The sequence below is a fragment of the Oculina patagonica genome, chromosome 10 (assembly GCF_052425735.1).
Source record: "Oculina patagonica isolate OP01 chromosome 10, crgOcupat, whole genome shotgun sequence".
Taxonomy (NCBI): Eukaryota; Metazoa; Cnidaria; class Anthozoa; order Scleractinia; family Oculinidae; genus Oculina; species Oculina patagonica.
In genome coordinates, this window is record NC_135767.1 from 3,398,989 (window position 1) to 3,426,309 (window position 27,321).

A 27,321-nucleotide genomic window follows, 5' to 3' on the forward strand; every position below is an offset into this window, starting at 1 on the left:
TACACTGTTATTCATTTCACGTAACCCTTCACTAAACAGCTGGAGAGGACTTCGGAATTGCCGCTGGAACAGATGGGCGATTACCGGCTCTTTGAGAAGCCGAGGGTTGCCAAGCTGGTGCCCGTTGAAGCAGAAGAAGAGCCTGGGACGGACTGCACTGTTGAAGACGGAAGACTCACTGCAGAGGAATTCGTTGTCTTCGGTTTATTGGTTGGTGTAGTAGGGCGTGATGCAACTGCAGGACTTCCGGCTAAGTTGGAAATGTTTACAGCATTAAGATTTACAACTACTTTCTGACCAGAAATTGTGCTTGGTGTTGAAACAGCCGGGCGTACAGGTATTTGTGTAGCTGAAGTAATACTCTGCCTCAGGATTCTATATCTGATTTGGAGATTTTCCGCCACTCTCTGACCGGATGTAGTAGTACTGTTTGATGTGGAAGTAACCGGGTTAAGAGGTTGTTTCGGGGCTGTGGCAGGGCTAGAGGCCTGGGTCCCACTTCCGGTTGTTTTTGTTGCACTGCCTTGTGCTTGTGTCCCGCTCGGCGTGTTCTTCGCCGCTGCACTTGCTTGCGCGGCAAGCAAGTGCTTGGTGCTTGATGTTGAAACAGCAGGGCGGACAGGCTGTTTTGGGGCTGTGACAGCACTTGAGGCCTGGGTCCCACTTGCGGTTGTTTTTGTAGCACTGCCTTGTGCTTGTGTTCCGCTTGGCGTGTTCTTCGCCACTGCACTTGTTTGGGCGGCAAGCAGCTGATGGTAAGAAAGTGTCCCCGACTGTAATGAGGCACTGCTCTTCAGTTGCCTAGGATATATAAAAAAAATTGTCAGTAATCTGTTCTAAAATATTTCTATTCGTTATTAAGTGTTAAAAAATACAGCACGCGGGATTTGAAAGACGCGCGTGGGAGGAGTACATGTACACGCATTTTCTTGCGTTTGTGCTCCCGGCATCTCGCTGTCTTCATATCAAGTTCTCTTTGAAAAGTTACCGTTTTGAATTGATCTTGGCTTATCTCAGCAATTTAGGTTTATTTTGGTTTTCTTGTGGTGTTTTCCACCTTTATAAAACTATTATTTTTAAATTTCTTTAATTTAAAGGTAAATCTGAAATCGCAGAGCATAACTTAACATTTCTAGATATTCTATAGAAGATTTTAAATTATTATTATTTAAATTATTATTATTATAAATTATTATCTTCCAGTAATGTAGCAGCTCTCGTAAGCTTGAAATTCTACTGGTCGCCAGTAGAATTTTTAGGGGCTACTTTGCTCTATTGTTCTCTTAAAGGGTAGTGAGCTATTTGTCAGACCTTGCGAGACCTGCTACCCGACCCTTATCTTTTACATACTTGATGACCGCACTCTTGCGTCTCAGCGGTCCTGTTGTAAGGTTATGGAAGGCCCAGCTCCACGCGGTCAATTCTTGCTTTCCAAACAATCCCTATCAAGGAAAGTAGTTTATACAGTATGATGGCTATATTCAGAAATGACCTACAGTACTGGAAGCCTGTCAGTCTGACCACCAACGGGACAACAAAATCTTGTCATATAAGAGGGGATCCTAAAAACGAAAACGACTGACTGAGATTGTGTTCTGGCGTAATTTACCAAGTGGTCATAAGGTGAAATAACGAACGAGCGAGCGAACGAACGAACGAGCGATCGAGCGAGCGAGCGAGCGAACGAACGAACGAACGAACGAACGAACGAACGAACGAACGAACGAACGAACGAACGAACGAACGAACGAACGAACGAACGAACGAACGAACGAACGAACGAACGAACGAACGAACGAACGAACGAACGAACCAACCAACCAACCAACCAACTAGCGAGCGAGCGAGCGAGCGAACGAATTGATGGATGTTCTGCTAAATGCAAAAATTAAAGTGAAATATTCTGCTATATTTAAGGTGGGGTTTTTCTGTATTTTTGTCCAAAATGTCGAGCTGTTTGAGGACGATTATGTGGACACAGTTAACTCCTGTATGATGTTATCATGTTTTCCTACAGGTTCATAAATTGTCCTGATCTACCAAGTAAGAAACCGGGAGGAAGGGGGTGTATTTAAACAGGTTGGGGGAGGGGAGGAGGTGGAGAGACTAAATCGAGGTTATATTTTTCTTTCATAAAAACAGTGTACCTTGATATCCCGCAGCCAGCGCTCAAGATCTGCACGTTGTTTAACTTGAACAGTGTTGCGACAGAATAGCTAAAAAAAAACATAAAGAGAACAAAATAAAACTCCTATGCCACGTCAAGATTACCATAAGGTCAGTTAAATCCCGTTTAAGTCCAGTTCCTGTCGCATGAAGCAACTATGCGTTCTACTGAAATTTTGCGATTTCGCGTTTTGGAAAAATCCCGACAATTCTTAAAAAAGTATGCGCGGAGAGAGTTTGGGAGATAAGCAATGACAAAATCGCGAAATTAAATACAATTTCGCTCACTTTTCTTCTTAAATCGGGAAAGCTAGAATTTGCGAAACACAGCTCTCGAATTTTTGCGAAATTAAGAACATGGGAAAATTAGTAAGAATAAGGTAGTCAATCGCTGGTTACCGTCAGTATTTTGGTTACGTTGTCCTAACAATTCGCCAGAACCCATTAGTAATCCTTTGTTTTGTTTTTGTTGTAATGATCAGATCTTTACAAGTGTATTGAAACCTTAATTTCGGGAATTGTTAAAATTGTCCGAGTCATGGTTATGTAATATTTTGTTGAAACTCAAATATTGGTTAAAATTGGAACTCGCGTTTCCTAGCCGAGAGAAATTCGTTTACTGACTTTGGGCCATGGGTGGCATTTCTCGTTAATCTTCTCATTCTCGATATGAAACAGTTAAGCCATAGATATTTATATTTTTCCTCAGAACAATTCATGGTGCCTCTTCTTCGCCGATTCTTCGCAAACAATGCTTTTAAATAGACCGTGACACTAGTTTTTCGTTGGCACAAGCACTTTCGCCGAGTCGTATCTTTTTAAATTATGTCAAGCTTGACACACTTTATGGAAGGTCCTATTTTCTGGGTATAAATCATGCCAATTAGGAGTGAATCTCTCAACCACACATTTCAAACTGCGGTATCACAGCAGTTTAGAGAGAGGCAATTTTAATTTAAGTGTCTTCCCCAAGAACATAACACAATGACCCCACCCATAATCCGGAACGGAATTTTCAAGACTCGTGTTTTAGACTTATTGTAGGTTCTGGTATACGTGAGTAATACAGCAACATTGAACAATATTAAATGAACAATAAAAAAATTTACCTCGGACGCACGATTTACCGCTCCTGACAGGATCTCAGTAAAAGTCTGTCTTTTGATGTCAGCAATGGCCCTGACACAGGACAGCAGGGATTCATTCATCTGCGAAAACAACATTTAAAGGGACTGTGTCACGAATTTTAGCCAAATTAAGGCATGGGAAAATGACCATCAATATAAAAATAACCTCTTAAAACAGTAAGGGGACATTTCAGTAACACAAATAATACAAAAGCTATGGTTTTGTCATTTAGATCCATAGAAGTAATTCCTTTGCAAACATTAGGATTCATAGCGAGTATTTGGCAACACTAAATAAAATAAACCGTAATAATCAGCCGTGACACAGTCCCTTTAAACAAAAGTTATAGAATATGGAAATAATGTTAACAAAATGTTACATTGCAAGTTGCAGAAAAAGTTGAACTATCCTCTACTTTTCGCAACGTTGCAAGAAAAGTTGCTGCGTGTAACATATCAAGTGCAACCTGTAACGCAATTGTGCTGGAAACAGCCAATCAGAGCGTTCAGAGCGGGCGTGTTGCAAGTTGCGAACAAAAATTGCTTGCGTGTGACATCTCCTCTGCAACTTGTAATGTTTTTAGTCGTCATCGTTGCGTTGCAAGTTGAGGGAAAAATTGCGTCGTGTAACAAGGCCTTAAGACAGACAGTTGGAGCCAGTCTCAATGGCATTTTAAGGAGTTGACTGTTAGCCGAAAAAAGAGAGTCAATAAGAAGAATGTTAACCGAAAAAAGAGAGTCAATTAGAAGAAAGAGATTAATAGACAGGGAGTTCAGGGTGAATAGAAGAATTACAAAACATTCTAGTCATGTAAGTACATGTAACAATAACATCTTAACTTACAGATTTGTAACTGTACCGCCACATAGCGAAGGCTCCATCACACAGAGTCTTTCCCAACCAATCGGCACATGCGTCTACAAATTGACAGGCTTCATCCTTCGTTAGCTTTGACATTGTGTCCTTAATCTGAAAAAATAACCACAAATTTGTTAAAACAGTGTTCGTTTGACACAGCCCCCTTTACAACGAGCACAATTTCCTATTCCCTTGGCGCTTCCTTTTACAGTCAACTCTCGCCTTGTGGACACCCCGCTACTGCGGACACTCGCTATTACGGACAAAATTCGAATACCCGGCGAATAAGGTTTGACTGGAAATGACTCCCGCTATTACTGACTCTCGCTATAACGGACACAAAACGACGCCCCGAGCGTGTCCGCTTTTGCGCTATAACGAGTTGACTGTATCAGGCTTTTACTCTACAAAAGCATGTGGACCAACAGTCCTGGAGAATACTGTAACAGGAAATGTTTGGTACAGCACTTTCACAGGCCACTGTCATCAATGCTTCAGCATGATTTCAAAAAGCTCAACAAATAACATTTACCGAGTGCACAGGGCACTTAACAATAATTGACAGGACGCCATAAGGAGGTGAAAATTACTAACAATGGTGAGGATGGAAATGGATGGACAGGCTTGGAAATGGATGGACAGGCTTGGAAATGCAAGTTTCTTTCGGATTCCATTAGGACAACAGTTTATCCATCCCCCTCCCCTGAGTGGCTGGTCCATCTCCTCTTACTTTGCAGAATTGCAAACAGAAACATAATGAATACCTTTACACAGATACTAGGATGACTGCCTGTGTAACCAACTGCAGCAAGGGTGAGCTTCACCTCGTTGAACATACCACATCTACCAAACACTTCAACACAACATCCTGTGTGAGACCTGTTAAAATACGAAGATTAATGAGGTTAAATGCGATTTAACCAAGTTAAATAAGCAATTTAACCAAGTTAACCACAACGAGTGAGTAGTCAGCTGTCCTGGTGGTCAGCGGTTACTAGCTCTTGTCTGGCTCAGTGCTTTGCGTTCTCGGACATTACAGCGTGGTGTCAGGTCTTCGTTCCATGGAGGATTTTCAGGGATGTTTTGCGAGTTTTTCCCCTCCCTCCCTCCCTTCCCTGCTTCTTGTTATTAGTTATTCATTTTTCCACTGATTTAATCAGTGTGACGGGTGTCTCTGTGTGGGGGCTCATGGCTGTTTTGTTGGGATTGCCAGCCTTGGCAGCTTTATTCTATCTGGGGAGGGCCGGCTGACCTCAGTGGAGGCCCTCCCGGGTATCCCAGGCACCCATCCTCCATATTCACGAGGCAGGGGTTAACACAATAAAACCCATTAAAGATTTCAAATTAAAGCAAGAGGAACCAAGATGAAGCTTAAATCTCTTATCGGCAGTAAAGTTGCAGCTGTAGACTAAGATCAGTAAGGTTAAGAGTATGTTTTTCCGTCTCCTTCTGACTGTCTGTCTTTCTGTCTTTTTTTCATATCGTGGTGCTTAACTATGGTGCTCTTCCGAATTCCATCACAATCTTTTAACTCATTTATTAAATCGTTAAGCACTCTCAGTCTCCAGAATAGCATTTTAAAGGTCTGTCTGCCTGTCTGTCTGTCTGTCTGTCTGTCTGTCTGCCTGTCTGTCTGTCTGTCTGTCTGTCTGTGACCCACCGGCTTGTTTCTCTGCTACAATTGCAACTCAAAATGTGTGTGGTACTTACGTTCGATGCTTCTTAAGGAAGTCTATCATTGATGATCTTAACGGTGGCCACTTGTCGCCTCTGAAAAGCAAGAAATCACAAATCAAACTTACACAAGTCATTGTAGAGATTACTATCATCTACAGTTTTTTCAGTTAAAAGCTAACAGTAGACCTTGGTTAGAGTAATTTCTCAATGGACGAACTGCATCAAGACATTACCTTATTATGGGAATATAACGAATTTGACAACGCAAACAAAAACTACGCGTAACAAAATTAACGCGATTTTTCGAAAAGTTATGCTTACATGCATTTAATTAAAGTAAATTTCCGTGTGGTGTACGTTCACATGCATTTAACTAACGCGAATTTGGTGCTTTATGCGTGGAAACTATCCACAGCTACCTGTGCTTTTCACAAGACAACACCAAATTAATGTCTAACAACAGATACACAGAGGCGGAAAAGAAACTTCTTTTGCCAAATGTCTCAGACTAACCCTTTTTTACCATGCCATCCCAGGCTGTTCCCCAACTAATCAAACACCCAGAACAAGCAACAAAATAATGTTATTAATCAAAACTACATGTATAACAAAATTCTCGAACGTGATTGGTTATCAGCAGCCCGATTTGAGCACTAATAGGACAGTGTACGCGTCATGCTTGTAATTGGACAGTGTAATAGGACAGTTTACGCGTCATGCCTGTGTAATTGTACAGTACGCGTCATTTTGTGCGCGCTGTTGTTGTGCATTTGTTGAGTAAACTGTTATGTTTTTCAGTACTCATAAAGACTATTCAACCGAAGGTTAGTTTTTTTCTCAAATTTTGTTATAGTTTTGATTAATTGGTAACAGGACTTCGTGTCGTCCAATTCTGTCTGTAATCATACCCGTCACTCACATGATTACAGACCAAATTGGACTCCACTCAGTCCTATTGCCATTCTTAATGACCTACTATAAAATCAGAGCTATTTCAACTAAAGAATTATAGTTACATGTAGACCAATATGCATGCAGTTTACTTTGTACCTGATAAGGCTTAGCTGGCAAAGAAAGGAAAGAAAGAGTTGTGAACTAAGACAATTATTTCAGAGTAGTTTTCAGCATACACACAAATACAAGTACAAACTAAAAAGATAATGGAAGCACAGAACTAAGAATCCTTACTTGTAAGCCTTCCTGACATCTTCAAAATTGGCAAAACTGGGATCGTTCTTGAAACACAAACTCATCAATTGCCCCTCGAAATCCTTCAGTCCCTGTTTGGACACCTCTTTACCAAACTAAACAAAAGACAATATAAAATGAAAAACAAATACAGATACAAGCTATCAGGATTTCAGTCATTACCTACAACATAGTTAATAGAGGGAAATGGTTAGGAAGCCCAGCAAACATCAAAGGAGCAAACAAAGAGCCCAAGATTTAGGTTGGAAGGTCCATGTCCGTGCACATCTTTTGTTTTGCTCTCATTCACTATGCATGAGTTACGTAATCCAAATGTTTGTATTGGTTAGTTGCATGAACACACGTAACCACATATTGTATTTTGTCAGGTTTTGTGCACCTACTTTTGCACCAAAGGTTTCATAAATGAAAGGTACCTTTGAAACGCTTTATTTGCAATTGACTCAATATTTGAAAGGAAAATAAGATTTTAGATATTTTGGACAACACAACAACAACAACTTTATTCGCATCCTTAATTAAATTTACAATACAAACAAGAATAAAAATAAAATAAAGTGCATGGCTGCTCAAAATAACCACCATTGGCTAATAAGATTGGGCAGCCATCTTAAGGTGGCTCGTACCAGTTTTCAGGTTTTTGACCGTGCGACCTTTGAAAGAAAATGGCCAAAAAATCAATTAAAGATCGTAACAAAATTTTTGTATGATTAAATTACCCATTGTGTTGTTGATCCAAAATATCAATAATTACGTCATCAGTGGTTACCATGGCAACGATAGCCAATGATTTTTAGGACCCTTTTTCAGCTTCCGGTGCTTATATCTTGAAATCTAACTCGATGACCCCCATTTTTTTTCTCGTGATAACTTTTGGCATCTGAAAAAGAAACTGTATAATTATTTTAAAAAATTTCTACGAAGCGGATTTTTTGCAAATGCAAAAAAGGGTAATTTGTAAGTAATTAAAAATTCCTTTCGTAGAATTTTTTTAGATTTTTTCTGACGTTTCCTTTACAAAAAAGGAAAATATTAGGGCAATAAAAAATAGGGGTCATCGGGTTAGTTTTCTTGCTAAAGCCTTCGCGAATTCGATAATTCCCACGCGCGTTTCCGCGCACTTCAAAATTTCGATTTAAAAGTTTGGCATTAACTCATGCTCAGTTCTGACTACCGCTGATCTTTGCGGGCACATTCGCGCGCAACTCGCGTGGACTTCCCCTCGCTTTGTCTGCGAAACTTTTCGGCTCAGGATTTCATGGGATTTAGCCAGTTTCAGTTGGTGCCAGTTGTGCCTCTTAGGTCTTACTTTAAAGTATTTCTTTGTCTGAATAATCATGTGTTTGACAGCGAACTCAAATAAGCTGAAACGAAAAAAGTGGAATTGACTCACGATCTCCGACGAGATCGATCGTAGCACATGCGAATTTGCTTTTGTAATTTGAGCAGTGAGATCCGAAAACATTTTGACTGACGAACATTAAGTTTACTTAAAATGTTCTTGTTGAAACAACTTCAGTTGAACGCGGAATTTTTTCTTAAATTGAAGAAAAGCAACCTCGCACTGGGCCGCCATGTTTGTTTTCCTTTTCAAATCTCGCGCGTGACTCGTGGGTATGAAGCGTGACGCGCGCGCTAGTCACCAGACTTCCCACGCAAGAAAAACTGATACGAGCCACCTTAAGCATTTATTACAATAATTTTTAAAAGGGTCAGGTGTACTAAAGATTTAGATAACAAAAACAAAAACACACAAACATAATCCAAGTTTACGTAAGAAATTTAGTGAAAAAAGGTGGAAAATAAAGTATATGGAAAGATTAACTAGCAGAAGAAATTGCCCATATAGGTACAAAGGCTTTGGCCAACACTAGACAACATCACTTACATCTTTCTTTATCTTCTTGAGTACTGCACTAAGTCTATCCTTAGGCCCCCAGTTGCCAGTCTTGCCTAGCAGGCCATCAACTGCATCCGTGAGGTTCTTAACCAGCATCACAGCATCCTTGCGTAAAGACACGCCATCTGGACCTTGAAATAAATTCATATATTTTAGCATCTAACATTATCAGTAAACCGTTTGACTGACTTTGGCTCATCTGGTGTGATCATCCAGGTGAGAGTAGTTGTGAAAAGTACTGTCGACAACCTTAGCAGAAGTCATCTTCAGAGTCAACTGAAAAGTTGTTTGTCAGTCAATGAAACTGATTGGTCAGTATCACTGTGATGTAATTGGCAAGTAAGAAGTTTGTAAAAAGTATAATTACATAGTTAATAAACAGTGATTTTTGACACTTGTTCTCTTTTTTTTCCTCCATGCTCAACAGATGGAATGAGAAAAGGGACTGCTTGCAGTGTAACTAAAAAATGGTCAAAAGTCCCCACTTTATAAGGGCAAATTTCACCTTTTATTTGCCCCAAAAAAGCCTGCTGTCTAGCCAAGTGGCTCATCAGCCAAAGCCCATCCTGGTTTTTGTAGCATTAAGCGGCTAGGAGTATTTCTTCTTCTTAACCCCACCAGAAGAGACGCTAGTCCATCACACGGTTACCCCCTGAAGGCTATGATCTTCCCACCATTTTCTTTCACTCGCCAGAGTTGAGAGGTTTTCAAAATCTGTCACACTAACCATAAGGCCACTGCACCTCATATAAAAATGGGCCAAATCCCCCACCGACATGTACATGTATATGCTGAGCCTCTTCCACTCTGGCCTGACAGACTTGACCAGTCCTTTTGCACACTGATTTAATGCACATGTACACTGAACTGACCAAACTACACCTTATGAACAGAAGATATACCTGACTTGTGCTTCCCTTCCTTGAGAATACAAAGTGCAATCTCATAATTCTTCTCAATGCCATTAATGTCATTCAGCTTAGTTACCCAGCTGAAACGAAAAAATAGTTCTCATCAATATCATTTAGGAATAGACACCGTGTACTCTACAGCCTCAAAATACTGAATGTCTTATTTTCTATGACTACAATGACTGTGCTTGAGAGATTAAAGAGATTTGAGCCGAAAAAAATACATACTTTCAAATTGTAAACATCTTCAAACTGATGATGGTACAGAGTATTCGAAACTTGTCTTTGAAACTTAAAAGACTTTAGTGTTCTTATTTTTATAGAATGTTTAATTTCGTTCATACTTTTAAGAAATTTCGGTAACACAAATGGTTGCATTCAATGTAGCATTCATTTGTTTGTTCTTTCATTCCTTCATTTTTTCACTTGTTCATTTGCTCATTTTATTAGCTCATGGGTGGCTGCGTTTTTTAGTTAGTCCATTTGCTTGTTCCTTTGTTCATTCAATCTTTTGCTTGTTCTCATGCTCATTTATTTATCCATTCATTAATTTGTTAATTCTTTTCTTCGTTTGTTCATTTGCTTGTTCCTTCATTTATTCAAGCACTCGCTTGTTTGTTCACTTATTTGTTTATCCATTCCTTTGTTCATTCACTCATTCATTTGTTCATTCTCGTAAAGTGGTATGATTAACGAGAAAGTTCTACAGTGTTGCAGCCCTTCAGGGATAGTACACATTACTAAACAGTGACCACAAACCTTGTGTAGACGTGAAAGGGAATACATCTACTTCCAAGTGGTTTCATGACATTAACCAGCACAAAATTAAGTATTTGATGGTTAATTTTGCTGCTAAGTACTGGCGAGAGCACCACAGAAACACACGCCCACAACAAATTCTGTTGATTGCAATAATAACATTGATTAGTAAAAAATACATAAATTGCCTTTATTTAGACACGGTGAGGATTAAAACTATAAGCTTGTGGGGCCATGCATGTATTCTTGATCGCATTCGAATTTGGAAGTGTTGGTTTTTGTAGAGGGAGGAAAACCAGAGAACCGAGAAAAAACCCACAGAGCAAGGATGAGAACCATCAAGTGTTTCCAATATTTATTACATGTATATTAATCATCTAAAAGTAATCATGATACCACTTTTCCAGTTCTCATTATAAAATACAACTAACATAACTGATTGGGCCTATAAGAATTCTAAGAATTGGCATGGAATTGGAATTGGACTGTTTCAACAGTATTTTTCCAGTCACAAAGTCATTAACAAGTCTCTTATTAATATTTCACTTTTCTTCACAGTTGTACATGTAGGCAGACATTCTTCTTCTTTTTCAGACTACCATTACCTACACTATGGGAGGTGCGATGGCCTAATGGTTAGTGTGCCGAATTCCAGATCGAGCGGTCCAGTTCAAGGCCTGGCCAGGGTCATTGTGTTGTGCTTTTCGGCAAGACACTTTACTCTCATAGTGCCTCTCTCCACCCAGGTGTATAAATGGATACCGGCGACATAATACTGGGGGGGGGGGGGGAACCCTGCGATGGACTAGCCGCTTAATGCTACAGAAACCGGGATAAGCTCCGGCAATTATGGGCCACTTTGGCACGAGGCTTCCCTTAATTTCCTGAACTACCCTACGCAACCAAAAACGAAATAAATCCACAACATCTTTATGTAATCCTACACTGTTTAACGCCTTTTTTTCTTTTCTATTTTATGAATTCATTACTTCATGTACATGTACATGTTATAAACAGAACCTTTCTTTTGAAGGTCTCCAGTGTGGTTGTTATTGGAAAGTATGGGTAACAGTTGTTGCTGACATAGAGGTTGGCAGTAAGCGCTGCAAACAACTCCACCACAAACACCTGTGAAAGGAAGAAAAAAGTAATGTATTTAAAAAAGTAAAATCAGTTCCAATCTGAGGGATTGGAGAACAGCCATAATTTTGTTTTGTCAGACCTGATGTCTTAGTCGGACATATGTCCTTTCACGTGAAAAAAATTATTTGCAGCCCTGCATAAGGCAACTGGAAGTATTGCTACTCCTTCCTGAATGCAGGCAACCAGACTGGTTTAACCATTATCAGAAATCAGTCAGATTTTTAAAAATAAATATAGATTTTAAAAGTTAAAGAAAACTTCCAAGTTTTAATATCAAAAATGCAACATTAATTCAATCAAAAAATAAAATACAATGCAGTAAAAATGGGTTTGTGAGATGCAGGGAATTCTTCATCCAAGGAAAGTGGAACTGGTCAACATCTTGTCGGAATGACTTAAAATACCTACCTGGAAATGGCATTTTAGGGAGTCAAAATATCAACATTTTCCAGGGTAAGCATGCCCCAGACTTCCCTAGAGGCTCCTGCTTTTGAAGAATATTTAACAACTAGCTATCATCATAGGAACACAACGGCTGCAGAGGGTGGTGCAGCTGTAGCCCTTTTACACTGACATTTAATGATGGTATGATGGTACCGTTGCTACTAACTTTCATAAATAATAATAATTATACCTTGAATGGGACATCTTTTGGAGGTTTGATCTCAGTTGAGGAAAGAAATTGTTGCTTTGCTTTGGTAACAAGCAGCTCTGCCTCTTTCGCTACCACCTGTAAATAGAAATAAAAATAAATTCAGTTGCATGATCATAATGTTACAGTTTAGATTTATTTTTGGTTTAGACCTTTAAAGCAAGTTTGGTATTACATCAATTTGAGACAAAGAACAAATAAAACTGTAAATGTGACCCTATTTGCGAAAACGACCCTTAACGGAAAGGACCATTTAACCATTTTGACGTTTCAATGCATTTTCAAACATTGAGAATGCATTATGAAAACATTGTCAACGTGTTTTGGAACGTCGACAACGCATTTCAACGAAATGAAAATTCCGTTGAAAACCATTTCAAAAAAGTTTGCAAAACATTTGGAATGCGTTTTGAAACATTGGCAACACATGTCAACGAATCCGAAAACCATTGAGAACCATTTCTAATCAAATCGTTGAATGGAACAGATTTGATGCGTTTTGAGATCTTATCACCAAATTTTGACTTTCCGAACATCGCATGCATTGTCAAAAACGGTTTCAATTATTTTTCGAATGGTTCTTTATTAGTAAAATTTCTTTAACAATGTTGAAACTATTCTGAGCGCTCTGAAACCTGCCTAGGTTGTCCGATATTGCGTATAGTGAAAACATCAAAAGGCGGCTTTCGAACGCCCGGCGCTGCCGTTAATTTTGTCACCTACAAGCTACTGATTGGCTAAAAAATGTGGTCTGCACAATCATTTAGTTTCCAAGTTTTCGTTTTGACAAGCTCGTAATATTTTTAGTCGCTACATTTTTACATTCTTATGAGTACCCTTCCATACCACAGCATTGAGCAATGTGATCTTGAAATGAAGAGCTCAAAGTAAACTGACACGTACAGAAGTCTGAAGGTTCACAAAGGTCATCAAGCTAGATGCTTGAATAGCTCTCGAAGATTTTCCGGCATGTACGTTTTTCCCACTTATTTTTCTTTAAAGGCATTCATTTTTTTTTTTGTGTGATAATTCAACGGTATGTGCAAGAAAAGTACAAGAAATCGCCGATCGCCTTCTGGTCTGCGGTGTGTTTGTTATGTGCATTCAACTGGAAACTTTTAACAACACAGCTAAAACCATGCACGGAAATTTCTGTAACAACTGATAACCGTTGTGCCATACAGCCAAGCTCTAAACTACACGTTATACGAAAAGCATGGCTACCTTATACAAAAGACATACAAGCTCATTCTTATAGATCATTTTGTTATTATTTAACGGTATGTGCAAGAAAAGTACAAGAAATCGTCGATCACCTTCGGGTCTGCGGCTTGTTTGTTATGTGCATTCAACTGGAAACTTTTAACAACACGGCTAAAACCTGATGCACGGAAATTTGGTTATGTTGTTGCATTTATTTCAAATCCGCATTGGTACATGTAGTTAACTGAATTTCTGAAGTAATGCCACCCTAATGAAAAAGTGTGTTCATCTTATTTCTTCCAAGTTTTGTGTGAAAAGTATGATTAACGGTAAGTAAACAAAACAAAACCTTCGCACGAATGAGTTATTTCATTCATTGTTATTCATTTTATTGATGAGTTATTTGATTGCGTGGAGTGATGATAATCAAACATTTTTGTCTCTACTTAATGAAACGTTGCCAATGCGTTGCAAAACATTACTACGATTTCCAGTTGAGTGCGACGCGAACAAAGTTTGGTGACGAGGTTTCAACATAACAACGGCATTGTTGTCAAGGGCAAACTTCTCTGTTACCATTGGTAACAAATTTGTTTTTGTAACTGTCTTGCTCGACAATCTCGATGCTTAAATAAATACAAACACTACAAATATCATCAGCAACACTTTATTACGCTTTCAAATAAAAAATATATACACAGAGACAACGATAAAAGAAACAAATAACGAAATATATTATGCCTTAGCTGTTTTATATCGACGGTAACAGATCTGTGTTGAGAGTTGACGTTATGTTCAACGTTCGTCACTTTACCTTCATCGTTAGAGTTACTGTTCAACTGAAATTAAATCGTTGTCCACCTCCAGGGATTTTCTAGCAGCTTTAAGAATTCCTTCAGCTTTAAATAATATATCTTTCTCAAGTGCAAAATGAATAATTCGCGCACTGAAATGAGGAACATTTGGCGCTTCGTAAAGCTGACAAAAGTTAACACCATTTCGGATCGAAATTTCAAAAAAATTAGCCAATCACAAAATTGCTCAATTAAAACTGACGCCATCTTGGATCGAAATTAGCCAATCAAAAAATTGCTCTGTTTCCCGAGAGGTCCTCCTTGTATAAAAGAACAATGGCGGTCAGTACCTGTTTACGACAGTTACCAATGGAAACAGAGAAGTTTGCCCTTGACAACAATGCCGTTGTTATGTTGAAACCTCATCACCAAACTTTGTTCGCGTCGCACTCAACTGGAAATCGTAGTATGATAGCATTGAAAAACATTTTGCAACGTTTGAAAAACATTGAGATTCCGTTGAAAATGCATTAAGAATCATTATCAATGCATTGAAACTCCATTGGCAACGCATTAAAAAATGCGTTAAAATCATTTCAATGCGATTTCCATTAAGGGTCGTTGTTGCAAATAGGGTCACAAATAAAAAAATGTGTTTTCAGATCACTCCAAAACGCTTAGTTTTTGTGACGTCAGCAAAATAGAAATTCTTCAAGTTACGGTGTTGCGCATGCTCACAGGTCGCTGACTTTTCTTCGACTTGTTTATGCGGCATTGGAAGCAATTCCATTGATAAAATTTACAAACTCATAATCTTTAGAAGTTAAACAGTATAATCTATTCTTTAAAATCTGTTAAGGGTAAGGTTTTCGTTTGAAACGTTTAACATAAATCCATGATTGATCATTTTTGCCTGAGCTTGCATCAGCTTGCGCACGCAGATTTCGACAAGCTTGCACTAGCAGCGCACGGTAATAAAACTATATGAAGCCACCTTAAATAACGTATACCCTTTCTGTGACAGCTTAGTATTATGGAAGAAACAGGTTTTTCTAAAAATAATAAAAACTAAAAAATAACTTCTTAATTATTGTGCATGTACATGTATGAATCGCATTTGAGTGGTGGTGTTGATTGACTTGTAACAAATTCTTTATTTTTCTCTACAAAGAGGTTTTGATGCAAATCAATAATCAACCGTTGATACATAATTACTATACTGACCTGTCGTTTTTCCTTAAGGCAGTCATTAGACAGGGAAGTCTCACAGAATGTGTTTATGTACCACTCAATGGCTTGTTCAATGCGCAGACTAGAATTGACTTGTGCGCCAGTCAGTACAAATGCCAACACCTTTTTAATTGTCTCTTCAGGAATGTCTGATGGTGAAGGAATCTTGTCTGTCTCGGTAGAACTACTGTTATTTACAAAGGCAGTGAGAAGCTCCTTAGCGCTTGTATAATCCATGTACCCAAGAGTGCACTGTGAGAAAGGTGTATTGCCTCTCGCATCTGAAGGAGATAACAAAGTCAAAGATGCTGAGTGCAGGCTCATTTAATCCCAAACAACAGCTGGTAATTACAGTAGAAGCTCTTGTATGCGGACACCCTCGGGACGTGAAAAAAGTGTCCGTAACTGGAGCTGGCCGCTTACAAGAATGGTTCTCGTAAGTGGCCACTAGAGGTGTAGGATCGGCCGCTTACGGGAGCTTGCCCAGCTATGTAACAATAACCGGACGGATAGGGATGACGACAAAACAAGCACTGAAATATGGTACTGTAATTACTGTTAGGTCCTGTAAAAATCATTGTGACAAAGGGCGACGTGAAGTTTGATTGAAAAAAACAAGAAACAGAGGTTGTTAAAAGGATTTTCTTTGGGGTGTCCGCTAACGGGAGCTTAAAAACAAAGAAAAAGTCTAAGTAATCTCTGAAAGTGTCCGCGGCCGCTTATGGGAAGGTCCGCTTACGAGGATGTAAAAATACAGAGTTCGTATAGGAGTTAAAACGGGGTTTCAAACAAGGCGGTCGTAAGTAAGGCTGTCCGCTTACGAGAGTGTCCGTTAATAGAGCTTCGACTGTAGTAAGCCCAACTATGGTCTAAAAACTGTTGTATGTGATAACAATGCATAACTCACCTTTAAAAACTGTCTTGGTCATGACATCTTTCGGTATGTCAGTTGAAATTGGCAATGTCAAAACATTTAGGGCTTGATAAATCTTTCCTGCTTTGGCCAGCAACAGTACAAATTTCCTTCTGTAGTTACCAATATTTGTTAATTGCTGCTCATTTGAAGTTACAGATACCCCGCCATAATAGTAGTTAAAGTTCCTGTTCTTTTGGGTTACTTTACAACTCAACATGTAGGATAGAGCATCTGAGAATCTATGAAATGGATAGAAGGGAGAATTACTAATAGCAGATTATTTTCAGAGACCAGTTAACAGAATGATGAAATGGTAAACTACACTGTACATGTACATAATTAGTTAAATAGACACACACCCAGACCTGTAAACAGACAGACAGATAGGCAGGCAGACAGACAGACAGATGGACAGACAGACAGACAGACAAACAGACAGGCAGAGACAGACAAACAGATAGATAGACAGACAGACAGGCAGACAGACAAACAGATAGACAGACAGACAGACAGACAGACAGGCAGGCACGCAAGCAGGCTGAGAGAAAGTTAAACAAAAACATGACACAACATGACTGACAGAAAAATAAATGGACATCAGTGACAGAATGGAAGATAGAGTGACAGAATAACAGTTTCTTCCAGGGCAGGCGGAAAGACGTGAAGTAACATTTTATTTTTGTTATTAATTTGTATATTTTGCATGTAGTGTATTGATTACCTTAGCAACAATGTTGTGATCACCTATTACTCTACTCTCTGAAACATCGTGTTGTTAAACTACTGCATGATTTAAAAAAATAATACTAGTCCTGTGTGAAAGTACATGTAGAATTGTACCAGATATAAAGAATGGTTATGATGAATAAAGATCATATTAGAATTGTGACACGAAAGGAGTGCTTCTCTGTCTCAGTAATTAATGACCACACAATAGTGTACATGTACCTTTTGTTCTTTTCCAAGAAAGCAAGTCGAGCTTCCACAACATCCTCGTCCTCTTTGATAAAATCACTTCCTAATTTACCCGCTAAACTTTTGACAAGCAAATCGTCATTCCAATTCTTCATTTCAAGAATCCTAAAACAGTAACAAAAAGCAAACTCGACATCAAAGTGTCAAATACAGTAGAACCCCGGTAACTCGAACACTGAAGGGAAATGAAAAACAGTTCGAGTTAGCAGGGTTTTCAAGTTAACCAAGTACAAATGACTGAAAGTGGGTCCAAGGGAAATGGAAGTTAGTTCGAGATAGCGGGGTTGTTCCAAAAAACAGTTCGAGTTAGCGGGGTTTTCGAGTTAACCAAGTACAAATGACTGAAAGTGGGTCCAAGGGAAATGGAAGTTAGTTCGAGTTAGCGGAGTTGTTCTAGTTCTCCGAGTTTAAGTTACCGGGGTTCTACTGTAAACAATAAAACAATAATTATCGTAATAGTTTTAAGTTCTGTCTATAATGAACACAAGCAATATTTGGGTATTAACATTATTAACCAAAATGTGCAGCTTCGTGTAGCCAATCAGAAGTTTTGTCTATTGTCGTGATTTCCTCTAATATGTACACTGTAGTCGAGGACATGTGCATTGCCTTACAATACATGTGTGTTAAGAAGAGCGTGACACTTACGTGACTTTATCGTGACGTTTTGTTTAATGTCGTTTTACATTGTAAATGAGTGACAGATGTCAAGAGAAGGTTCGGGCGGTTTTGACTAGTTTTCACGAGGTCAGAGTTTCGGAGCCATGTTGTATATGTTTTTGACCGATTAAAAGTTGTGTTTATTTCCATCGTCGCAAGATGCCTTTCTATCTTCGCAACACATGTGCATTGCCTTACAATGTTGTGCAGAGATAGATAGCTACACAAAAACCCAGCTTCATGTACATGTAGCATTTCTGTAAATTGATACACTATACCATGACTTACTCTTTCAAGCCAGAACTCTCCGGTGAACAAATCAAAGCTCCATTAATAGCATTCTTTAATCGCTCTCTAACTTTGTCCTCTACATTCTTGGGTAGATCAGGATGCATGAGCACTTCAATCCATGCCTTCCGCAAGCTATCCATTAAACAGAAAGGTGCATACATGTATATAGTGTGAGAGCAGTATTGTGCACAACTAAAAGGTATCACTGACTTATAGGGAGAATACAAATGCACATACATAGTTTTTGATAATAATTATATATTGCGCATGTGACTCTGTTTTCGTTATGCATGTATTTGTTTGTGGAGAAAAAAAACAAAGTGATCAAAAATCTACATTGTATATTGCACTGTACCTTTTCATTGCTGAAGTAACTTGATGAGAGGGCAACCTGTTTGAGAGGATAATAACCATATTTGTGCACAGTAAGCTTAGTTCCTTGCCCCTGGATGGGGGATAGGGCAAAATATACTACAAAATAGTGTTGCAGTTAGTATTAACTTAATTTGAGTGTCAATTTGAGAGCAAAATAAACTAGACAGTTGTAAGATGGAAATGAAAAATTAATGGTAGTGCAGATCAGATGTGAATCTATTGCTCTTTCTTAAAGAAAATAATTGTTTTCTTAAAATCATTTACAAGTTTGCAATTTTAAGAAACTCTTTTTCTCAGTACTAGGCTCTTGATCCTTGATTTCCACATCTTGAATCAATTGGAGTCACTTAAACTTCGAGATGCTAGAATCAATCTTCCAAGATCAAGTCAGTTGAGCAGTACTAAGTACATTGAGACAAGGATAACACACTAGTACTAACGGTAAATCCTTATTACATGTAAAGTACCTTTCATTGTCAGCTGGCAAAAGCACCACTGTCAAGGCATCAAGTACAAGAGCTGCTGGGCCTGGCTGATTCTCAGTTAGATACTCTTTGGCTTTACTTACTGTACTGGAAACATTGTTGCTTAGATCAAAGCCATACCCACCATACCTGTTAAAATAGTATCAGAATGACCATGAAATTTTGCAGGAAACTCACACAGAATCTACAAGCAAAGCCCAGCATGACAAGCTGAGGGCAACCAATAAGCACTTTCAAGAGAAACTGTACAGTCATGTATTGGCCGTTCCGAGGTTGCGCAGGGAACTGGGTCAAGTTTTAACTTTAAACCAATCAATAAACGGACACCACAACATGAAAGAGCACTTCGAGGTTTGGTGCTTTTAAGATTAACACAGAACAAGTTATGGGCCTTGAAACATGGTTCAAAATCCATACAAACGTATTTTATTTGATACTGCGTCCCCCAAAACCATAAACCATCTTAACTTTTTTTACATGATTTCTGATACACTTACATGTAAAATGAGCAAACATGGTGATTTTCATCTTGGCTTCTTCAAAACAGTACGTCCATGGCAGGATTTTAAAGTTGTCACAGAATTGATTCTAAAATTTAAGAGTTTATATGGTTTGGGGGGAGCTGTCTCAAAATTTGAGATGTTTGTGTGGATTTTGAACCATGTTTTAAGTTCCAGAACTTGGTCTCTGTTTAACTTCAAGGCATCAAACTTGGTCAAATGACCAATCTCGACGTTATCTTTCATGTGGTGGTGTCAGTTTATCGATTGGTTAAAGGCTGAAACTTGTCCCAGTTCCCTGCGTAACCTCAGAATGGCCAATTGATGTCCACGTACCACCCCAACACCTACCGGTAGTTTGCACATACCACAGCTATTTTGCAGGGCATATAAGCTTACATACCTTACAAAACCACCAAACAACCAGTCACCACCATAACCATAGGAATCTTCGTGATAATCATAACATCCGTCACATCCATCACGACCATAGCTGCTCCCACAACTGTCGTAATGGCAATCACAATCACAGTCAGGACTGGATGGCCGAGAGTTGAAGTTGCCAGATGAGTTGTTGAGTTTATCTTTCAGAGATTCCAAAAGCTCTGCGGCCTTTGTAGCTGAGATGGAAGCACAGAAATTACACTTAAATCCCAGTATTGAGAAAGTATTCAGAATTCAAGGAAGGGAGGGATGAAGACAGAAGAGTCGTTGCTCACAGTAAACACAAGGCCTTTATTCAACATACGAGGAATAACAACATGGGAAACTACATAAACTTTATGTGCTCTCTCTGATGACTGGTTTTGGCCGATTACGCAACTAATGCTACACTATGTAATGGTCATAAAGTGTCCCAGTACAAGGAGGGAGGGAGGGAGGAAGGAGTGAATGCAAAGTAAAGGAGGGAAGGGCAGGGATGTCACTAAAGACTGGCTGCCGGCTTATTTAACCAGCTGAAATACATGTAAATCTTTAGTCCAGCTGAAATTTCACATGAAAACAAAGATTAAGGTGAACTTTTAGAGATGCCCAGGCCAGAAAAGCCAGCTGGGGTTGTTGATGAGCCAGCTTAGTGTTTTCTTAGGTACATCCCTGGAAGGGAGGGAGGGAGGAACAGCAGAGTACCGTATTACATGTACAGCACTTTACCTGATTACTGCTGTTGCTATGACAAATTAAATTACACCACTTGTGTTGACACTAAAAATTATCTGTATGTTCAGCCATTTGAGAATACAGTGAAGATGTATATGTACATACCTGCTGCCAACATTGACTCAGATTGCTCATTAGCAGGCAGGCACTTAAGTAAGGAGTCTTGAACAGAGCTCTGCAAAAAAATAAGGTATAAGAGGAAGCCTCGAGCCATGCGGCCCATACTGCCGGAGCTTATTGCAGTTTCCTTAGCATTAAGCGGCTAGGAATATTTCTACTCCCCCCTGAATGGGATGCTAGTCCATCGCAGGGTAACCCCCCAGCATTATGTCGCCGGTACCCATTTATACGCTCGGGTGGAGAGAGGCACTATGAGAGTAAAGTGTCTTGCCCAAGAACACAACACATTGTCCCCAGCCAGGGCTAGAACCCGGACCGCTCGATCCGGAGTCTGGCACACTAACCATTAGGCCACCGCACACCTCCCACAAGGTACATGTACATGTATGGTAAGGGTGAATCAGCAAAACATGAACACTTTAATTTATTTTGAATACATACTGTAAATTTCTGCACAAAAAAAACATAGAATTCAAAGTACCGTTTTCCTCTTTGCAATCTTTCGAAGTTTTTCCCAAAATGCATTCTTGGCATAAGCATTGCAGTGGGGATTGGTGCCTGTTTTCCAGGAGTCACACTAAAATATAAAATAATAATAAATTGCTTCCATTAACTGCACTGATTCAGAAATAATAATTATAATACTGTCCAAATTGTGGGGTGTTTGTGTAAAGACAGGGGAACAAGACACAAGACAAAGTACCGTAGAATTCCGGTTATAAGCCCCCCCGTTTATAAGCCCCCCCGGTTATAGGCCCATCTACTTGGAAACAAAAAAATACATCCGATTATAAGCCCCCCCGGATATAAGCCCCCCTCTACCGGATGACAGTACTTAACAGGGCTAAATGTTGCTTTATTACGCGTTTTTAACTTAAAAACGTATTTCGATCAACACTCCCGTGGCTCGTTTCGAAACGTTTTTTTCATTCCGCTTATAAGCCCTCCCGGATATAAGCCCCTCCGTTTATAAGCCCACCCAAAACCCCTTTTGAAGTTGTATAAGCCCAGGGCTTATAACCGGAATTCTACGGTATTGTAAGGCAGTGAAATGCAAATACATGTACATTTAAGTTCACGTTTTGAGGCATTTTTTGGGGGCAATGCTGCACCTTGCAGTTAAAAATAAGCAACTTGTCTTCAATACCGTATTTACTCGAATAAGCGCCGCGGCGCTTATTAAATTTTTCGCGCCTCAAGTGCGGCGCTTATTCGAGGGCGGCGCTTATTTGAGGGCGGCGCTTATTTAAAATTTGGACAGCACAAAAATCTTTTCTTTTACAGTAATTGTAAAGAGCGTCTTTTGATTGTCAGTATTAGTCAACAGAAGTGGCGCTAGCTGTCGTGGCAAAGTTTGCGGCGTTCAAAACATTTACAGAACTATGTATTGTAAGAATGTTGAATTGAAAAACTAATGGGCAAGCGGTAAAAAATCACTTTGAACTGCAAAACATCGCTCTTGATGAAAAGAAGTGTTCAAGCTTGTTTTAGAGTTGCTTTGTACTGACAATTTTTAGTTCAATGAAGTTCATCAAATAAGCGCCGCATCAGGACTGCGGCGCTTATTCGGGGGCGGCGCTTATTAACTTTTTTGTCTCAAATGCGGCGCTTTTTCGAGGGCGGCGCTTATTCGGGGGCGGCGCTTATTCGAGTAAATACGGTAAGCACTCTCAATGCAGTATTTAAAGTTCAATTAGCATCTTGACACTACATGTAAATGAGATGATCACATGTGTTTACTCTTGGGACTTCCAACAACTCACACATCATTGAACGTTGAAAATCTTTATTGCGGTTTTCAGTGACATGCAAACTCTGAAATTCAAAATCCAACTAACGATTGCGTTTTTCGCTGCCGTCAATCATAATTATGCCAACAGCCAACGAGCCGTGAAAAACAGAAACAAACAAAATGGATCGAAATCTACCAATCACAACTGACAGACGTGACCTTTTGGCCCGGTTGAAGTGAACTTCTAGATCTGTTTCCTGAGAGGTCCGCTAAGATGATTGACGGTAGCAAAAAGCGCAAGCCGTTGGTTGATGATTGAATTTCAGAGTTTGCATTTCACTGAAAACCGCAATAACTAAAAGGCTTTAGAATTATATGTAAAGCAAAACGAAATTGTTATTTTAAATGCAACACCTCACCTCTTTCACAGGTGCATCATGGACATAGCAATAGCATTGCTCGCAATAGCTCTCGTTACACGATACTGTTGCCGTAGTTACATTGCTCTGAACAAACTTATAAGCTGTGCAGTGTTCCCTGGCATGTGGCAAATTTGTCGCTGGCTTGTAGTATGTAATTGCTACATCTTTCTTAGGCTGATTGCCTGTTTTATCAAATTTTTGAGCTTTCTTTTCATTGTCAATTTTCTGCCTCTTTCTTGGAGAATAGTCCTCGGGTAAAATAAACACCACATCGTCATCCTCATCATCGTCACCAATGCAAATAAGAGGAGAATGTTTTTCAGATGTTTCAATCTTGACGTCCAGTTCACAACATTGCTTTTCTGTTAGCTGTTCCTTGATTTCTTTAAATCTCTTTGTTAGTTCTTCTCTTTCTTTTTCACAAAATTCAAGCTGCAAAAAATGATAGAAAGGGGTGTCACAAAACATTATCTGTGCACATGCACATGTACAATTTGTCAGCAGGGCTTTCAATAAGACACAGCACCTGTAGGAGATCTGATGGTTACTTTTTTATACATTTCCAGCTAAGATTCATGCAGCTTTCTATAACGGGAGATGTTTTCAGCTTCTTATACATTTATTGCTCTCTGACTACTGCTCCATAAGGGCTGTGAGCCACCTACATCAAATCTTATTGAAAGCCTGCCACGTGCATGAGATGTTGCCTAATAGTAACTGTCTTGTAGGGCTACCTGACAAATTGCTTAGGGGTAGCCTGCAATGTACTAGCTTTTCATCTAGGAAAAGCAGCAAGATCGGGACCCTATTCACTTTATCCTACAGACCCCAGAATTAAGCATTGGTACCACTGAGCCATCTTGCTCCTCCAGTCTTTATAATAAAACAGACTTACATGTACATGCAGGGTTTCAAATGTTCTAGTAGGCACAGATGGAAGAGTAGGTGGCGACAATGCCAGCATGGCGAGCTGATGCATGACAGAGACTGGTGAAAAATAACCAAGTAGCGGCAGAACCCAACATTCACCGCGACCCTGACATGTGTCAAGCAAAATAATGTTTTCTGCAATATTTTTCCTCTACTATCAGTAATTATCACAATTTGTTAAAAAGGTTTTAGCAAACAATCAGAAGACATACCCTTCTTTTAAGCTGAGCTGCTTTTTGGAGAATATTCCCATCACTAGATGGAGTCTCTGCGGCAGTTTTGGGTGGTGACGCTTCCCTTTTGCGCTTTCTCTTTGGTGAGGCAGTACTTCTACTACTGCGCACCTAAAAAATGGTTATTAAGACTCTAACATTTATGCTCTGTATGAGGTTAAGTACATATTTGAAGGGCTCGGTGGAAAAAGGGAAGTGATGGCAAAAATGAACATTGCCAAAACAACTCAATTTTGTGTGCCGGTTTGTTTACATAAGTAAAAAAAAGAAATGAAGCACAAACCGCAAAAATAAAAACAGGATCCTACCACCCACCGCGAAAAAATTGGAGTTGTTTTGCAATGTTCTTTTAGCCAAAATCACTAACGCCCTTTTCCACTGAGCCATTATTTATTTCATCTGTTTTTCACAAAATTATTAATTTTCAATTGTTTATCTTTGTTTACAATATTGTGATAAATGATAAGAAAGAAACGATTGAAAATACCAGTGGCCACCCTTTTTGCTTTGTTTAGAATTTAAGAATCTTGCACAAGTAAAGAAATTCTGCTGTTTTAAAAATTGACAACAGCACGTGCACTGCAGGCAAAATGAAGCAATGCTCTCATTTCCACTGTCATTTTCGCCCTTCCGGTGTCAAATGTCAAATATTATGAAACCTTGTGCATTAGCATAAATAACACTCTAAATGCTGTAAACACAACCTATATATAACGTCTACGAATCACTTGGATATCTACATTATATTAAAGAGTTAACACTTGTTCTATTTATGTTGTTTTATTACGGATAAAGGGAACAGACACACGAAATGCACATGAAATTGATCTCGCGCGCACTAAACACACGCCGTGTAAATTTCGCGCCTTATATAAACAAGAGCTGAACTGTTTTCCCATAAAAGTAGCTTTATTATAAACTTAAGAATGAAACTTTCTTTTTGTAAACCTAAACTTTTAAATGATATTGTCACTAGTAAATGCATAACAAACAACTATTGAAAAATGCGCCCACGCGAAATCCACCACAGACATCGACAACATGAACCTTCACGTCGATAGAGGAAAATTACTTCCAATAATTGCCAAGAAATTTCCATTACCGCGCTTAGAAAAGTTTGAATTAAACGGTAGAATTATATTGGGGGTTTGGTGTGACTAAGTTTTTAGTGTTTGTAGCAAAGATTACGCCAATAAATGGGTAAAAATATGTATAAAATCCTTACCGTAACTTCCAACACTTGTATCTCGTCGTCGTCCATTTTGGATGCGCGCAATGTATTTGTGTCATGTGACTTTTAAGATTGGCGCCAGATAGGACTAGCTTTTGATTGGCTTATTTTTCGCGCATCATTAGAGGCCAAAAAAAGTCCGAGCTACCACTCCCGAGGTAGACTTTTTACTTGAGAAAGGGTCCTTCAGTCCAAAAAATACAGCTTTCAAGTTATTGCCGATTGCCAGTAACTCTATAGCACGTCTAGTGCTAGGATAGAAAACAGAAGCCGCCAAAAAAAGAGAGAGGGGAAAAGAAAGAACATGAGATGATCATGGGAGATTGTGCTCACACTGTTGGAAATCGAGCCTAGGGAGGGGAGGGACCGGCGAGGACAGCTGATGACTTCCGACGCGGCTGCCAAGTCGGCGCAAAAAAAGGCGGGAAATTTGAAAGTTTTTCTAGAGCCTCTTCAATCGATCTTCAAAATGGCTTCCGAGCGAAGATGAAGCGTTTAGTGACCTTTAGTATAAACCTTTCTTTTCTTCTGAAGACGGAGATGAAATTTCCTCGACTTGAAGTTGGACCATATTCTTCCCTGCACCGCAAGAAAAAGTCTAAAAAAGAGAGAAGTGAAGCAAATCTCGTTCTGCAGAGAATTGGATAAAGGTAGCTTGGGTTCAAAGCAAAATACTAGGAGCGACCGGTCAAGATAAATTAAAGGTAGGTAGAAATACAAGGAACAGGGTCTTAAATAAAAAGAGTCTGGTATTATATTTCTATCGGCAGACATGTTTTAAGACGGAGGACGCACTAGAACGTAATTAAATTAATAGACAGTAGATGAAGCGAAAGGCATAGTTGTTTCAAATTAATCTTAATTGTGTACTGGCATTGTTTTCAACTAGATGTAAAGTTTGTCTGAATTGACGTTACACGCGGCGCTGATATTTCAGCCTTTCGCATTCAAAGTGAGTTCAGTTTTTTTTTTTTTTTTTTTGCGCTTCTGAAAGTGATGGCGTAATTATGTTTTAATCAATTAGACAAACCGTTTTCTATTAAAGAGCAGATAATTCGACAGTTTCTGATTACCTTGAATGACAATTCAAAATTTTTCATTGTTAGCTTCATGTTCATACTGGCGATCGGCTTTGATAGTCAACAAGGCACAAGGCGCAAAAACAAGGTGGCAAGACATTATGCGAGTAGTCATTTGGGCCAATTTCCACTGGGAAAATGGGATTTGGGTCAATGGGCCCGGGACTGGGAATCGCAAACATAAAAAACTGAAACTGGGAGTGGGATCTGGGGAAATTGGGGAAAAAAAAAGGGGGGGAAAGGGGATTGGGCAAAATTTGGACTGTGGTGGGATTTATATCCCCCCTGCCCCCCTTAAGGACCCCCCTATTTGCTTGATGGTAGACATTTTAAGGATTATAGTCCAAAACCTACAATTTTCTTAAGGTATTTAAATTAAGAGCCTTTCAAAAATGGTATACTGCGTGTGCGTCAGATTTATACACTGGCCCGACACTTATGGTCGGTTCCGCTCATTGTTTTCCCCTTTTGATAGTGCCTTCCATCGGTTTGAGACTGAAAAATAGGCGGAAACGCATTTCAAAGTAATCATTTTATACAAAAAAGTACGGAATTTTTGTCCAAGGATAAGTTGCCTTGTCTTT

At 39.3% G+C, this 27,321-nt stretch overlaps 1 protein-coding gene across 1 annotated transcript; it reads right to left on the reverse strand.

Moving 5' to 3' along the window:
• Position 1: 1 nt before the first annotated feature.
• On the reverse strand, positions 2-25,720 carry LOC144628583 (uncharacterized). The gene is made up of 25 exons (XM_078486695.1): positions 25,653-25,720; positions 24,407-24,538; positions 23,262-23,696; positions 21,592-21,687; positions 21,096-21,165; positions 20,236-20,452; positions 19,315-19,461; positions 18,828-18,863; positions 18,470-18,604; positions 17,495-17,626; positions 16,538-16,785; positions 15,625-15,911; positions 12,386-12,481; positions 11,629-11,736; positions 10,609-10,748; positions 9,841-9,929; positions 8,927-9,069; positions 7,018-7,133; positions 5,863-5,922; positions 4,917-5,031; positions 4,138-4,263; positions 3,276-3,374; positions 2,148-2,216; positions 1,351-1,442; positions 2-801 (listed from the first exon to the last, which is right to left on the reverse strand). The coding sequence occupies exons 1-25, from the start codon at positions 25,686-25,688 to the stop codon at positions 81-83; spliced, it is 3,945 nt and encodes a 1,314-aa protein (XP_078342821.1). The 5' UTR covers positions 25,689-25,720; the 3' UTR covers positions 2-80.
• Positions 25,721-27,321: the final 1,601 nt, after the last annotated feature.

Coding starts and splice junctions, on each gene's coding strand:
- LOC144628583 (XM_078486695.1), bottom strand. CDS start 25,688: ATGGACGACGACGAGATACAAGTGTTGGAAGTTACG. Junction 24,539..25,652: donor TACAAGTGTTGGAAGTTACG/GTAAGGATTTTA, acceptor ACCATTTTTTAG/GTGCGCAGTAGTAGAAGTAC. Junction 21,166..21,591: donor AGATTGCAAAGAGGAAAACG/GTACTTTGAATT, acceptor ATTTTTTTGCAG/AGCTCTGTTCAAGACTCCTT.